The following is a 15370-nucleotide window of genomic DNA, read 5'->3' as shown; positions in this document are numbered from 1 at the left end:
CCGGATCGTTAACCCACTGAGCAAGGGCAGGGACTGAACCCGCAACCTCATGGTTCCTAGTCGGATTCGTTAACCACTGCGCCACCACGGGAACTCCTGATTATCTGTTCTTGAGGGAAGTATGTGGGATGGGGAGATATATAGAGGAAGAAAAATAAATAGAGGCATGGACCAACAGGTGAAAAACTGAAGGAAAAAAAGCTGATTTTCTGAGAGTGTGTAGATTCAAAGGCTTTTATTTTCACACAAAAAAGGTAATGCATTATAGAACTGTATTTTTAGAAAAAATTTTGCCTTGAATTGGCTATAATACATCCTTCATAAGATACAATCATAAGTCAATATCAGACTGTGATTTTGAATATCTTCTTCCCTTTCAATAAATAAGAAATTCATTTCTCCAATAAACAAATAAAAACACTTTTTTAAAAAAGCGATACATAAAAGAAAGGAAAAGAAAGAATGAAAGCAAAGCAGAGCCAGCAACAAATGTTCTATAGTTCAAGGTAGGTCAATGGCCCTATGAAAAATATTTCCTTTGTTCAGAGGATCAAGCAAGTCTATGAAAACATTCTTCCCCAAACATCCCAGGGACTTGTAAGACTTAGCAGTTGTCTGACCTGTTTTCACTATCGCGCTTTAGCAACCCTGGCAAAGATGTCCTGAGGAATATTCTTCTTGGAATTAACTGATGCAATCTCTCACAATAATTTTTTTGTTGGTTTTTAGGGTCACACCTCCACCATATGGAAGTTCCCACACTACTGGTCTGATTGGAGCTATAGCTGCTGGCCTACACCACAGCCACAGCAATGTAGGATGTGAGCTGCGTCTGCGATCTACACCACAGCTCATGGCAATGCTAGATCCCCAACCCACTGAGCAAGGCCAGGAATCGCACCCATGTCCTCATAGATACTAGTTGGGTTTATTACTGCTGAGCCACATGGAAAAACTCCAAGACTATTTTCAATTAAGCATCTACTTGATTAAACAAGACTGGATGAGGAGGGAAATCCTTATTTTATTTTCCTCAGACCTAAGTATTTCCTAATCTAACTCTGCAGATTCAGTAAGTCACTAAACAGTTCATAAAATAAACACATTCAATATAGATATTAGGAAGCCATAAAACTGATTTGTACAAGTTTGCAATCACTTACTCACCAGTTTAAAAAAATCCTAAACTTAAAAAAACCCTAAAATTTGCCTGATAAATAAACCCAATGAAAATGCACAGTTTATCTTTTTTTTTTTTAAAGCTATTTCTTGGGCCGCTCCTGCGGCATATGGAGATTCCCAGGCTAGGGATTGAATCGGAGCTGTAGTCACCAGCCTACACCAGAGCCACAGCAATGTGGGATCCAAGTCATGTCTGCAACCGACACCACAGCTCACGGCAACTCCAGATCTTTAACCCACTGAGTAAGGCCAGAGATCAAACCCGCAACCTCATGGTTCCTAGACAGATTCGTTAACCACTGCACCATGATGGGAACTCCAATGCGTAGTATCAAACTACATAACGATGGCACTGAAATACATATTTACATGTCATCTCTACCTTCAGTTTTGCATAGCAGTTCTGCAGATGGTCCATGTCGCTTCCCAGTTTCAGATTCTGTGTTTCCACATTTTCCTGAGCTAGAAGGTTCTTCCGCTGAAGTACAAGTAGCTCATTCATACAATTTAAAACAGCAACTACATTTAATTTTCTCTTTGTCTCTTTACCTTGGGATTCTTCATACAATGAAGGAAATCCAAAAGTAGTCAATTCCTAGTAGAAGAAGATGTTTTCCTAAAAGTTGGTTACTAGACAACTTAGTAAAGAAATAAAAGAAATATTTTTTGAGAAACAAAGAAAACTACCCTGAGATAGTTAAGATAAGTAGTATTTATCTCAAAGGACAAAGAACCAAAAGAAATGGGCCCTTTTAGTCTCTGCTCTACCATCACCTGTGACCTGGAGTAAGGCACTCAGGTTTCCGCATCAGTAAAATAAGGGTGAGATTCCCCATGGAGGAGCGCCTGGGGTAATGGGGAGGCCAAGCTACTCCAGACAGAGACGTTCACCTTGTATCCAGACTAGACGGTCAGGGTCATGGTGGTTCTCTGCAAAGCTAATGTAAGTCCTGGGCCAACGTGTAACAGACTTTGTGCTTCACAAGTTTTTCTGACATCTTTAATAGATTCTATGATACAACATGATTTATGTTATTTATTACTTCCGACAAAAAGTTACCTGATCAAGATATGAAATACTTTGTTCAATATTCTCTTCTGTGCAGAAGGCACTAAAAAAACTGTGCACGTTTTTTGATAAAGGTATTGAAGAACATAGCACTTGCTGTGAGTACAAACTTGACGGAGACATCTTTGTTTCTGAGGTATATTGAGAGATATTTTTGCTTTCTGAAAGAATCAATGAAAGGCATTTATGTAAATAATTTGTAAAAACGCATGCAAAGCTATAAAAACAATCTCTACTATGGGAGATTCTGAATTATATAAATATTTTTAAGGATTTTCAAATTAGGGTAAAGCTGGGTTTTGTGAACTCTATCTAATTCTTGCCAAAAAGATACAACTAAAAAAGTAATCTCTTGGAAGGCATGTTAAGCTACAATACACTATCTTCATTTACAGTACTTTAGACTTATGAAGATAATAGACAAAACCCACTTCTCTGCGCACTCAAGGTTTATGTGATTAAAGGAATAAATCAGAGAAATGTACTGAAGTAGCCAATGAATTTATTTCAAATGCCTAATAATCTCCTCAAAAGCAGCAACAATCAGGAGTTCCCTTCATGGCGCAGTGGAAATGAATCTGACTAGGAACCGTGATGTTGTAGGTTCGATCCCTGGCCTCGCTGAGTGGGTTAAGGATCCGGCGTTGCCATGAGTTGTGGTGTAGGTCACAGACATGGCTAGGATCTGGTGTTGCTGTGGCCCTGGCGTAGGCCAGCAGCTATAGCTCCAATTAGACCCCTCGACTGGGAACCTCCATACGTCGCAGGTGCGGCCCTAAAAATACCAAAAAAAAAAGAAAAAAAAAATTTGTAACAATCACGTAATTAATTATCCACCCAAAGCACTTAATCCCACTAATTATGGCACAATTCTTAGCTCTCCCTGATAATTTCACCAAAGACTAAAATTATGTATGTTTACAACTATTTACATCTCTCTCTAGTTACATCTTCAATATTACAATGACTGCTTTAGCTTGTAACTATTCTAAACTCAATTACCTGAAGTCAGACCTGGATCAGTAACAGTCATCCAATCTCCCATAGCAATTGCCAGAGCCAGGATACCTGAGGAGCCAGTTCAGCAGTGAAACACTTGGTCCAGCTGCTGTCACTCTTCTATGTAGGCATCTCCTTAAAAAACAAATCATAGGGTAACAGCATCTAATTCAAAATATGAAAGTAAATATAAAACCAATGTGTAAGAATTAGTTGTATGTGCTTCAAAACAGAAGGATTTTGCATTATTTACTCTCAGGTACTCTCACACAGAATATGGCAGAGCTCAGTAATAATTGTCTGTGTGTGTCTGTGTGTGTGTGTAAGGATCAAAATTAAAGGCTTCTCAAGTTATACTAAGGCACTCACATTACTTAATACACAAAGTACATGGTACATGATCTGACTCACAGTATAAATCTAAGGTACAGAACTGTACTAAGTAACAAAGATTTCCAAATTATACCCTTTAAAATAAAGTACAATTCTTACTTATGTAGAGGAAAAGATGAAAACCTTCTTGGCCACTTTTCTTATTTTTTGTTTGTTTTTTACTAACTATACTAGCAAAACTTTTAATTATGATTCTTGGTATTGACATAAATGTAGTGAAATGAATACTCCCATACATTGCTCTCCAGAAAGTTTAGATCAATTTATACTACCACCAAGCAATCTGACAGTATGTATCAAAAAGTCTGAAAAATGAAAATATATTTTGATCCAGAAATTCCACTTTTAAAATTTTACCCTCATAAAATAACAATTTTCACAAAGATGTATCTACAAATTATTCTTTACATTACCAAAAAAACATGTTCCACATGAGACTGCTTACATAAATAATACAGTCACACAATGGAGCACTGTGAAACCTTTAAATACAACCATGTAGCATCAGGGTGGCTAGCAAATACATAAAATGCAAGAAGTGCAAATGAATGAAGTAAGAAACATATAACCTTTTTAGTCTACTATTCACATTTCTACTTTTAATAGCAATAATAGAAGTAGTAAATACTTCTCTATCACAAAAAATTCACATGAGATTATAAATAGCAACTGGAAATTGATTTCAAGGTCAGGGATGGGGGAGGAGTGGTAAAAATTGCAGGCAAACTGGAGAACACATGTCAACACTCTGAACAGCTGCTTTCAGCCACAATAAATTGTGGCCGAAAGAGAAGGCAGGTTTTGTGTTGATGTGTCTTTCCATCTTTTAAGATAGACAGGGATTCTGGATTTCTATGTGAAATCTATTTTTAAATGTCAGAAGCTAATTAAAAAGAGTAACTACACAAGTTATCCTGTGCAAAGGGAAGGGGGAGATCAGAGGACCACCTACACTTTGACCTGAGAGGTGTGTGTACTCAGGTACACACATCGGTACAAATCATCAAGTTGCACACGTAAGACCTGTGCATTTGACTGAATGGAAGTTATACCTCAAATACTACCACTTTTTAATAAGACAAATAAAATGTGTCTTTAGGCCAGATCTGACTGTAAATAAACAGTTTATCACCCTTGTTCTGAATATTTAAGTTTGCGGGGATATAGTCACATAATAAGGTTAAAGTGAGGTAAAATTTCTCATTCATTCAATAAAATTTTAATTGTGTACTATGCGCCAGGCAGGCTTTTCTAGGCATAGGAGAAGCCCTGCTCTCAAGAAGTTCACATTCCGGTAGGAGAAGAAATAAGTAAGAAGCAAGCAATAATATAAATTACAACCACATCACACTCAGACAGTGATGAGAATAAAGAAAAGAAACACAGTAACACAAGAAAGTGTTAGGTTGGGAGGTATCTAGATCAGTCAAGGAAGGCTGCATGGAGGTGCTGACACTAGTACTGAGACCTAAATGATACACAGTCAACCACAAGGTGGTCAATGACCAGAGCAGCCCAGGTGGAGGAAATAGCAAGTACAAAAAACCAAGATGGAAACGAACTTGGTCCGCATGAAATATAAAGGTGGTCAGTACATCTGGAGCACACTAAGAACAGATGTATAAAGTTGGATTCCCTCCAAGTTGCAAGGAAAAACTCTCAAAGTGGTATAGGCAGGAGAGCCACGTGATCCCCTTTAGGCTTCAGAAAAGATCCCAGGTGGGCAACAGCAGAGGCTGGAAGAAACAGGTTACTACAGCAGTTCAGGCAAGAAGAGCCATATCAGGCTATGACTCTAACAGTGGAGGCAGAGACAAGTGGATAAATTAGGGCTGTGTGTTGGAGAGGAAACCTTCGGGACTTGCAGATGGACTGAAATAAGGCCAGGGGAGAGATGACAAAGGATTCCTAGATCACACAGCAAGATGATATACAAATGCAAATGGCTGTATGTGTCATAAAATGTTAGGATGTCACACACACATACACACAGAAGGTCATCTAGTCTGGCACTGATCTTTTGCTATCGTGTTACTTGTGAGCCTTGGGAGGAGCACCTTGAACTCTTCTGCACTTCCCAATGACCTTAAATGGGTGCCCTCAGCAAACAGGAAGGGCGTGGCAAAGGTTGAGTCTGCACCCAGAAAGACAAATGATCTTACCTCTGGCTTTCAGAGACAGTCGCCCTAAGCATAACAGGACCCAAGGGATAATAAATCCATCTCTTCCAACACATCTCTGCTTTGGGTGAGTTACTTAACCTCCCCAAGCCCTAGTTTCTTCACAGGTAAATTGCCATTACCCCACCCCCCAGGATTAAGTGAGATAATGCACATAAAGTATTTAGCACAATGACTGGTATATGGAACACATGTAATTAGTATCAGTTATCATCATCGAGGCACAGGTCTGTTTGGTAAAAATGACAGGATTCTAAAACCTGTAATGAAATGTATGGTTTGCTCTTTATAAAAGTTGAACATAAATCCCTAGGAGAGCTAAGACAGGTATCATTAGGAAATGCATTAGGCAGTGGGTTAATTTGTTATAATTGTTAAGATGGAGAGAGAAACAAGATCAGGAAAAAAAAAAAAGGATCTTTTCCAGTCCTTTTTAAAAAGATATTTGTAAATACAACACAACAGCACTCCTAAGTGCCTTTTCTCCTCATACAGAAAGATCATTAAACACCAAAATGTATCTACTACATAGCCATAATTTAACAGTGTAATTTAAGTCAGTTACTCTTAGGCTGTGTATTTAGTTCTCTGGTGTCAGGCTTAAGAGAGTGAACTGTTCTCCATCCTGTTAATATTCAGGTCTAGTTAAACATGCAAAGTGAAAACCAAAACTCCATTCTGAAGTGCTATGAAACAAAAGTTAGGAACAGTACAAGATTTCACACCGCTTAAAAGTTTTTATGGGAGTTCCCGTCATGGTGCAGGGGAAACAAATCCAACTAGGAAGCATGGAGTTGTGGGTTCGATCCCTGGCCTCGCTCAGTGGGTTAAGGATCCGGCATTGCCGTGAGCTGTGGTGTAGGTCAAAGATGCGGCTCGGATCTGGCACAGCTGTGGCTCTGGCATAGGCTGGCAGCTGTAGCTCCAATTGGATCCCTAACCTGGGAACCTCCATATGCACGGGTGTGGCCCTAAAAAGACAAAAGACCAAAAATAAATAAATAGTAAGTTTTTATGTATCCTCTTGTTTCAGTGAGGCACCACGTTATACACAAGGAAGCTTGTGATAAAAGTTACCCAACCAGGGGTGGGGGGATGGGCTTGGAGTTTGGGTTGGAAATGCTATAAAATTGGGTTGTGATGATCATTGCACAACTATAAATGTAATAAAATTCATTGGGTAATTGAAAAAAAAATTTGTCCAACCTAAGAAAGAAGACTTAAGAATCTTAAATCAATATACACCCCCAAAGCCAAGGGACTAATTTAAGCAAGGTATTCTATTTGAGCTCAATCATAGCTAAAATTTCACTATTGGAAGGTTGCAAACTTTTTTATAATAAAATAAGTTAATATTAAGTTCAAAAGCAAAAGAAAAGAGGTAGCAGAAGCACCTCTGATTTGCACAAATCTTTTACCATCATATGTCTATTTCAACTTGAAAGCTTGAAAAGCAGCCAAGAAGGACTCCATTAAAACTTAACTATGGAGTTCCCATCATGGCACAGTGGAAACTCATCTGCCTAGGAAGCATGAGGTTGCAGGTTCAATCCCTGGCCTTACTCAGTGGGTTAAGGATCCGGCATTGCCATGAGATGTGGTGTAGGTCACAGACGAAGCTCAGATCTGATGTTGCTGTGGCTGTGGTGTAAGCCAGCAGCTGTAGCTCTGATTAGACCCCTAGCCTAGGAACCTCCATATGCCATGGGTGTGGCCCTAAAAAGAAAAAAAAAAAAACTTGGCTCTGGAACACAGAATTAAGTTCCATATTTTGTATAAAAATTACGTTATGGAGTTCCCATCGTGGCTCAGCAGTTAACCAACCCAACTAGCATCCATGAGGACTCAGGTTTGATCCCTGGCCTCACTCAGTGCATTAAGGATCCGGCATTGCCGTGAGCTGTGGTGTAGGTCGCAGAGGAGGCTCGGATGTGGGGTTGCTTTGGCTCTGGCGTGGGCTGGCAGCTACAGCTCCGTTTGGACCCTAACCTGGGAACCTCCATATGCCACAGATGCAGCCCTAAAAAGATAATAAAATAAAGTTAAAATTAATTAAAATAAAATAAATAAAAATAAAAATTACTGTTATATTAATCACATCATAGCAAACCATTAGTGGACGTGATTATTCTCAAGGCATATACAAAACAAAGTTGGTTATGCTAGCATTGTTACTATAGGTTCATCATAGAAGAAAGGAAAACAGTTAACAGTTAATAGTGTTTTGGTTCAAGTAATCTATAACCCCCAATTCTCTCTATATACCATTGATTAAGGTAGCTGCCCAAATGATTCCCAAAATCAGCAGTGAATTTTATAAGTAAAATTTAAAAGTTACAGAATTTAACATCTTGTAAAAGTTATTTCATTCATCTAAGATAGACAGGGAATAATCTTGAAATTAAAGGAAAAAATCTATAAAATAATCCATATGCAAGAATTTTTTTCTACACATCAGAAAGACATAGTTTTGTTCCTTCCTAGTGGATAACATATATATGGGCATATAATAAACTCCCCTACTCTGGGAGTTCCCATCGTGGCTTAGCGGAAACAAACCCCACTAGCATTCATGAGGATGCACATTCGATCCCTGGCCTCGTTCAGTGGGTGGACGATCTGGAGCTGATCTGGCATTGCCATGAGCTGTGGTGTAGGTCGGCAGCTGCAGCTCCAATTCAACTCCTAGTCCAGGAACTTCCATGTGCCTCACCTGCAGTCCTAAAAAGCAAAATAAATATTAAAAAAATTAAAACTTCCCTATTGCAAGTAGTTCTCAACATATGTTCCAATAAATAAGTCTTCACAATAGAAAATCTTACCAGTTGCAGTAAAATTGCAATTACTTCAGTAAAAACGTTATCTTAGCTTTCTGAAGAACTATTTTGGCATCCCTCTATGTTGCGATGGGCCCCAAAATACAAAGCCATATACTTCTTATATAATAAGCAGGTTGTAAAATAAGCAAGGGTACTCTGGTCTTTTTTGGGTAAATTGATGATGCTGAACTTAAAGAATTATCAAGTCGCACTTTCTAGGTTAGAATCCTGACAGAAAATTGGAATGCAGTGAGACACTGGAATTTAACTGTACTGTTTCTGAAAGAAAAGAAAGACCTTAGTAAATTTCAAAAAAAAAAAAAAAACCCAAAAAACAAAAAACAAAAACTATCACTGTTCATGTCAAGGTATTTCCTTTCATATATATTTATCTACACTACAGGCAGGAAACGGGCTCAGAGGAGTCAACAAAATTGCTCAAGGCACACTTCTAACTGGTTATGAAGCCTGAACACAAATCTTCATCTTCAAAACCATGCTCTTTTCACTCTGCAATTCCAACCTTTCAACACCTACACACAAATCAATGATTTATCTGTGTTAAAAGTAGAACACGGAGTTCTCTGGTGGTAGTGGGTTAAGGACTTGTTGTTGTCACCACAGTGGCACAGGTTCAGTCCTGGGGAACTTCCACATGCTGTGGGCGCAGCCAAAAAAAATAGAAGAAAAGATTTCCATCAAGCTTCTTGAAAAGACTGAGTTCCTATAACTCATTTTAAGTGATTCCACTCAGAACCCCCCATTCTTAAAGGATCTTACCTACTACTTAAATTGAGGTACATGTGTAAACTTCTCTGCTATGCCATGAATAAGTTTTTTCTCATTTACGAACACTTTGCTTTTAAAAGGTGTAAAAACAATTCCCAGGAATGAGATCAGTTCCACAGAAAGTTTAATGAGGGTGGAATTAACTCATTTTACTATTTAGTCCTAGAATAAATATTAAGACAACATCAAAACTAAAGTTTATGGAGTTCCCATTGTTGTTTAGCAAAAAAAGAATCAACTGGAGTTCCCGTCGTGGCTCAGTGATTAACAAATCCGACTAGGAACCATGAGGTTGCAGGTTTGATCCCTGGCCTTGCTCAGTGGGTTAAGGATCCGGCATTGCCTTGAACTGTGGTGTAGGTTGCAGATGCGGCTCGGATTCCGCTAAGCTGTGCCCAGATCTCTGGGGGACAAAAATTGGGAGATAGATGTTTGTCGTTTTAAGCTGCTAAATTTTAGAGTGATTTGTTATGCAGCAATAGATAATGCAAGTGTGTGTATTTGTTACATATAAATGCTATATATATATATATATATATATATATATATATAAACATTTCTGAATTCCTTCCATTATTTACATGTTTCCTGCTGAAACATGACTAAAGTGATACCATACACTACAAAAGCAACTAATCAAGTTTATAACAATCATACCATCTAGTATCACAATGATGGTGCCCATACTTTTAAGGGTGCTTCCCCCACTAGTTTATGAACTTCTACAGGGTAGGGAATGTCTTCATCTTTGTATCCAGGCCCTCAGTACATGTTTATAAGATGAACCAAGTCCCACATGTGGCACACACACTCCAGCCTATGTGTTCCACGTGTGCTTTCTTCTTTCACCCACCCCCAAATTACTGCTTCTACAAAGCCCAGCTCCCCCACCATCACCCCCTCCAAACTGGACACGGGACTCTGTTCTCTAGGTCCTCTGAGTTTATTTCAACTTTCCCAGCTAGACCCTTTAGTCTCATTTTACAATTCTGTACCTGCTCTCATCTTAATAGACAGAATAATCAGTGAATACTCAAGTAAATAACTGATGGTGAATTAATACGTTCATTCCAGCAAGCAAAAGCAGAAAAATGCAAACAGCTACGGAAGAGATGCACAAGACATGAGTCCTTCAGAGAAAAGTATCACTCTTCTTCATCTGCCATATCTCTCCTCCCACTTCTACCCACTGCAAGAGAGCTCAGCAGAAACATCAGTGCTGTCTTGATTACAAGATTTCCTTCACACAGTACACCAGTTAAAGTGTTCTTTTCAAGTACACTTGAAATTCAAACTTGAGACAGCACAATTGCCTGCCTAATCAGAATTCTAAAACAAACTTCAATCAAGTGTCAGAAAATAATCGTTTTTTTTTTTTTTTTATTATACAGGAAGGTGGTAACATTATACCATCTGGGCTTCTAAATATTACACAGGATTTTTCACAAGCAAACAACTAGAGTCTCTGCTAAAACTCTCACAAAGTTAGAGCTACCCAACCGTTGGGTTAAGAAAATAAAATCATTAAAACTAAGCCGTCAAACATTAGTCCTTACAAATTCAGTCATAAAACTTAAGAATTTAGTTCTCTGCATATTTTAGTAGATGTTATTACTCTCAAAAACCAAATACATTATGATTAATTTTGAAAAGTAATACCACTTTCTGCTATAATTTTGTTCCAAAGGATACTATACCTTTTAACTGCATTGCAAATACCTCTGCTACCTTACACAAAACCATTCAGATGGGCCTATCAGTACCCATGAATACTAAGTTCAATCTCTTAGATCTTTTTACAAATTTAAAATCTAAATATGGGAGTTCCCGTCGTGGCGCAGTGGTTAACGAATCCGACTAGGAACCATGAGGTTGCGGGTTCGGTCCCTCCCCTTGCTCATTGGGTTAACGATCCAGTGTTGCCGTGAGCTGTGGTGTAGGTTGCAGACACGGCTCAGATCCCGCGTTGCTGTGGCTCTGGCGTAGGCCAGTGGCTACAGCTCCGACTAGACCCCTAGCCTGGGAACCTCCATATGCCGCGGGAGCGGCCCAGGAAATAGCAATAGCAACAACAACAACAACAACAAAAGACAAAAAATAAAAATAAAAAAAAAAAATAAATAAAATCTAAATATATCATCTGAGTGGCAAAATACTATAGTTTTTTTCCACAGAAATAAATTCTTCTTTATAAATTAAATTTGAATATATATTTGAATGGCTGAAACAAAAATGTGCTATCCCCTTAATCATGTGCCCCTTTGCTGAGTCTGTGGCTCTGAGGAGGATTTATAGTTGGGGAGCACAGTGCAAACAATGTGAGGCTCACAGGCCTGAGTCAGGCCAAATCCTGAGCAAGTTTCTCTCTCAGCTGGTTTCCTCACCTGGAAAACAGGGTGATACTATCTGCTCTGTAGGGTGGTTGTGGGTATTTACTGAGGTAATGGGTGAAAAACTGAGTACAGAACACCTAGGGAACTGGTCTAACAAACACATGCCAGGTGCTGTTCTAAACACTTTACATACTTTATGAAGGCAGCCCTCACAACAACCCTTTTTCACAGAATTAAGGCCCAGAAAGGTTAGGTGATTTGCCCAAGTCACACAGTTGGCAAGTGGCAGAGACCAGGGAGACATTTCTTCCCCAGACTCCAGAGCCATTGTCTTCACTATCAGGCATTGCGCGTCATGGATGATGGGCTCAGGAAACAGTAGCTCCTACCACCACTTGTTAGATCACATTTCCCAACTGGGCAAAGACTGCGTGAAATAGTGTGAAGACACAAACTGTGGTAAAATATTCCATGTGTATCCCTGTGGGTTGAGGGATACAACCTGAAGTGAAGTTCCAAGTCAGAATTTGCCACTAGAAAGCTATCCCCTTAGCAGCTTAGGGACCAGGAGGCTATAGTGAATTCCTTATGTACACCTTGAACCAAGGATTGTGACAGTATAAGAAACAGTACAGTACAATGCTTAAAATCAGGATCCAAAGTCACCTGGTCCTCACTGCAGCACTGATAAGGTAAGGGGCCCTGAACAGAAAGCTCTGAACTTCATTTTCCTCGCCTGCAAAAGGAGAGTAAGAATAGTCTTTACCTCAAATGATGATGTGGTTAAACAATAAATCTACTTTGAAATTTATTTAGTAACTATTAAAATAAGTTTATGCACATAAAGGGCTTAAAACAGGGTCTTGGGTACATGGTAAGTACTCAATAAATGTTAGCTATTAGATATTTTACTAATTTGGAAAATTGCCATGATATTTTGTTAATAAAAATGACTGCATCAGTGTGATACATCACATTAACAAACTGAAGAATAAAAACCATACGATCCTCTCAACAGATGCAGAAAAAGCCTTTGACAAAATCCAACACCCATTTCTGATAAAAACCCTTCAGAAAGTGGGCATAGAGGGACTCTACCTCAACATAATAAAGGCCACATATGACAAACCCAGAGCTAGTATCATTTTCAATGGTGAAAAGCTGAAAAGAATTCCTACTGAGATCAGGAACAAGACAAGGATGTCTGCTCTCGCCACTACTGTTCGACATAGTTTTGGGTGTCCTAGCCCCAGCAATCAGAGAAGAAAAATAAATAAAAGGAATCCAAAATGGAAAGGAAGAAGTAAAAGTATCACTATCGGTAGATGACAAGATACTATACCTAGAGAATCCTAAAGACACTACCAGAAAACTGTTAGAGCTCATGAATGAATTTGGCAAAGTCACAGGATACAAAATTAATACACAGAAATCTACTGCATTTCTATATATTAACAACGAAAGATCAGAAAGAGAAATGAGGGAAACAATCCCATTTACCATTGCATCAAAAAGAAAAAAATACTTAGGAATAAACCTACCTAAAGAGACAAAGGCCTGTACTCTGAAAACTGTAAGATGCTGATGAAAGAAATCAAAGATGACACAAACAGATGAAAGACATAACATGCTCTTGGATTAGAAGAATCAATATTATCAAATGACTATACTACCCAAGGCAATCTACCGATTCAATGCAATCCCCATCAAATTACCAAGGACATTTTTCACAAAACTCGAACAAAATATTTTAAAATTTGTTTGGAAGCACAAAAGACCCAGAATAGTCAAAGCCATCGTGAGAAAGAAAAATGGAGCTAGAGGAATTAGGCTCCCTCACTTGGGTCATCAAAACCGTTTGGCACCGGCACAAAGACAAAAATATAGATCAGTGAAACAGGATAGAAAGACCAGAATTAAACCCACACACCTATAGTCAACTAATCTATGACAAAGGAAGCAAGAATATACAATGGAGAAAAGACAGCCCCTTCAATAAGTGGTGCTGGGAAAACTGGACAGCCACATATAAAAGAATGAAATTAGAACACTCCCTAATACCATACACAAAAATAAACTGAAAATGGATTAAAGACCTAAATATAAGACCAGATACTATAAAACTCTCAAGAGGAAAACACAGGCCACCCATCAACATAAATGACAGCAACATCTTCTCATATCCATCTCCTAGAATAATGACAATAAAAACAAAAATAAACAAATGGGACCTAATTAAACTTAAAAGGTTTTGCATAGCAAAGGAAAACCTCAACAAAACGAAAAGACAACCCACAGAATGGGAGAAAATCTTTGCAAATGAAGTGACTGACAAGGGCTTAATCTCTAAGATTTATAAACACCTTCTGCAGCTCCATACCAACAAAACAAACAACCCCATCAAAAAATGGGCAGAAGATCTAAACAGACAGTTCTCCAAAGAAGACATACAGATGGCCAAAAAAACACATGAAAAGATGTTCAACATCACTCATTATTAGAGAAATGCAAATCAAAACCACAATGAGGTACCACCTTACACCAACCAGAATGGCCATCATCAAAAAGTCTACAGACAGTAAGTGCTAGAGAGGGTGTGGAGAAAAGGGAACCCTATGACACTATTGGTGGGGATGTAAATTGGTATAACCACTGTGGAAAACAGTATGGTTCCTCCCCAGAAAACTAAAAATAGAGTTACCATTTGATCCAGCAATCCCACTCCTGGGTATATATCCAGAGAAAACCATTACTTGAAAAGATACATGTACTCCAATGTTCATTGCAGCACTATACACAATAGCCAAGACATGGAAACAACCTAAATGTCCATCGACAGAGGAGTGGATCAAGAAGATTTGGTACATACACACAATGGAATATTACTCAGCCATTAAAAGAAATAACGACATTTTTAGCAACATGGATGGACCCAGAAATTATCATGCTAAGTGAAGTCAGTCAGACAGTAAGACACCAACATCAAATGCTATCACTTACATGTGGAATCTAAAAAAAGGACACAATGAACTTCTTTGCAGAACAGATACTGACTCAAAGACTTTGAAAAACTTTAATGTTTCCAAATGAGACAGGTTGGGGGTTGGGGGGATCCACTGGGGGTTTGGGGTGGAAATGCTGTAAAATTTGGTTGTGATGATGGTTGTACAACTATAAATGTAATAAAATTCACTGAGTAATTTAAATAAATGTCAGTAGGGCAATAACATGATCTGATCTTTAAAAAAACTAGATATGAGTATATATGTATAGATGAAAATTATGCTCTATAAAAAAAGAAGTTTGAATAAGAACAGAAAAAATCAGCAGACAAGACTGCCACAACCAATCTGGGAGCAGAAAAGGGAGAGGCTTTCATCCTCTTTCAATGGTTTTCACAGACACAAAGATATATTACGGGTAATCTTTACTTTTGCGAGTCTTCCAAATTTTTGGTAAATGAATGTTTTTCATATAATGAAGAAAAAAAATCCACGTTCTAAAAAGGCAATTATGATGATAAGCAGGATATGAGGATATGAGGAAGAACAGTACTCTCAAACACCAAAACCAGTGGCAGAATGGCATGACTGATAAAAAAATATA

General features: G+C 38.4%; 1 protein-coding gene across 9 annotated transcripts in view; it reads right to left on the bottom strand.

Annotated features, from left to right (window-relative positions):
* The window catches only part of SSX2IP (SSX family member 2 interacting protein), a 57820-nt gene that overhangs the window by 29553 nt on the left and 12897 nt on the right, over positions 1-15370 (bottom strand). For 8 of the 9 annotated variants that reach the window (XM_047794208.1, XM_047794213.1, XM_047794205.1 and 5 more), the window contains exons 2-4: positions 3254-3385; positions 2243-2412; positions 1565-1777 (exon numbers count right to left, since the gene is read on the bottom strand). In XM_047794208.1, coding sequence (XP_047650164.1) covers positions 1565-1777; positions 2243-2412; positions 3254-3296 — 426 coding nt within the window. In that variant the 5' untranslated portion in view covers positions 3297-3385. Of the gene's footprint in view, positions 1-1564; positions 1778-2242; positions 2413-3253; positions 3386-8536; positions 8545-15370 lie in introns of all 9 variants that reach the window. The other variant, XM_047794206.1, reaches the window with a different exon arrangement.

This window comes from Phacochoerus africanus, chromosome 8 (genome assembly GCF_016906955.1).
Source record: "Phacochoerus africanus isolate WHEZ1 chromosome 8, ROS_Pafr_v1, whole genome shotgun sequence".
Classification (NCBI taxonomy): Eukaryota; Metazoa; Chordata; class Mammalia; order Artiodactyla; family Suidae; genus Phacochoerus; species Phacochoerus africanus.
This window is presented reverse-complemented; position numbering and strand designations above follow the sequence as displayed.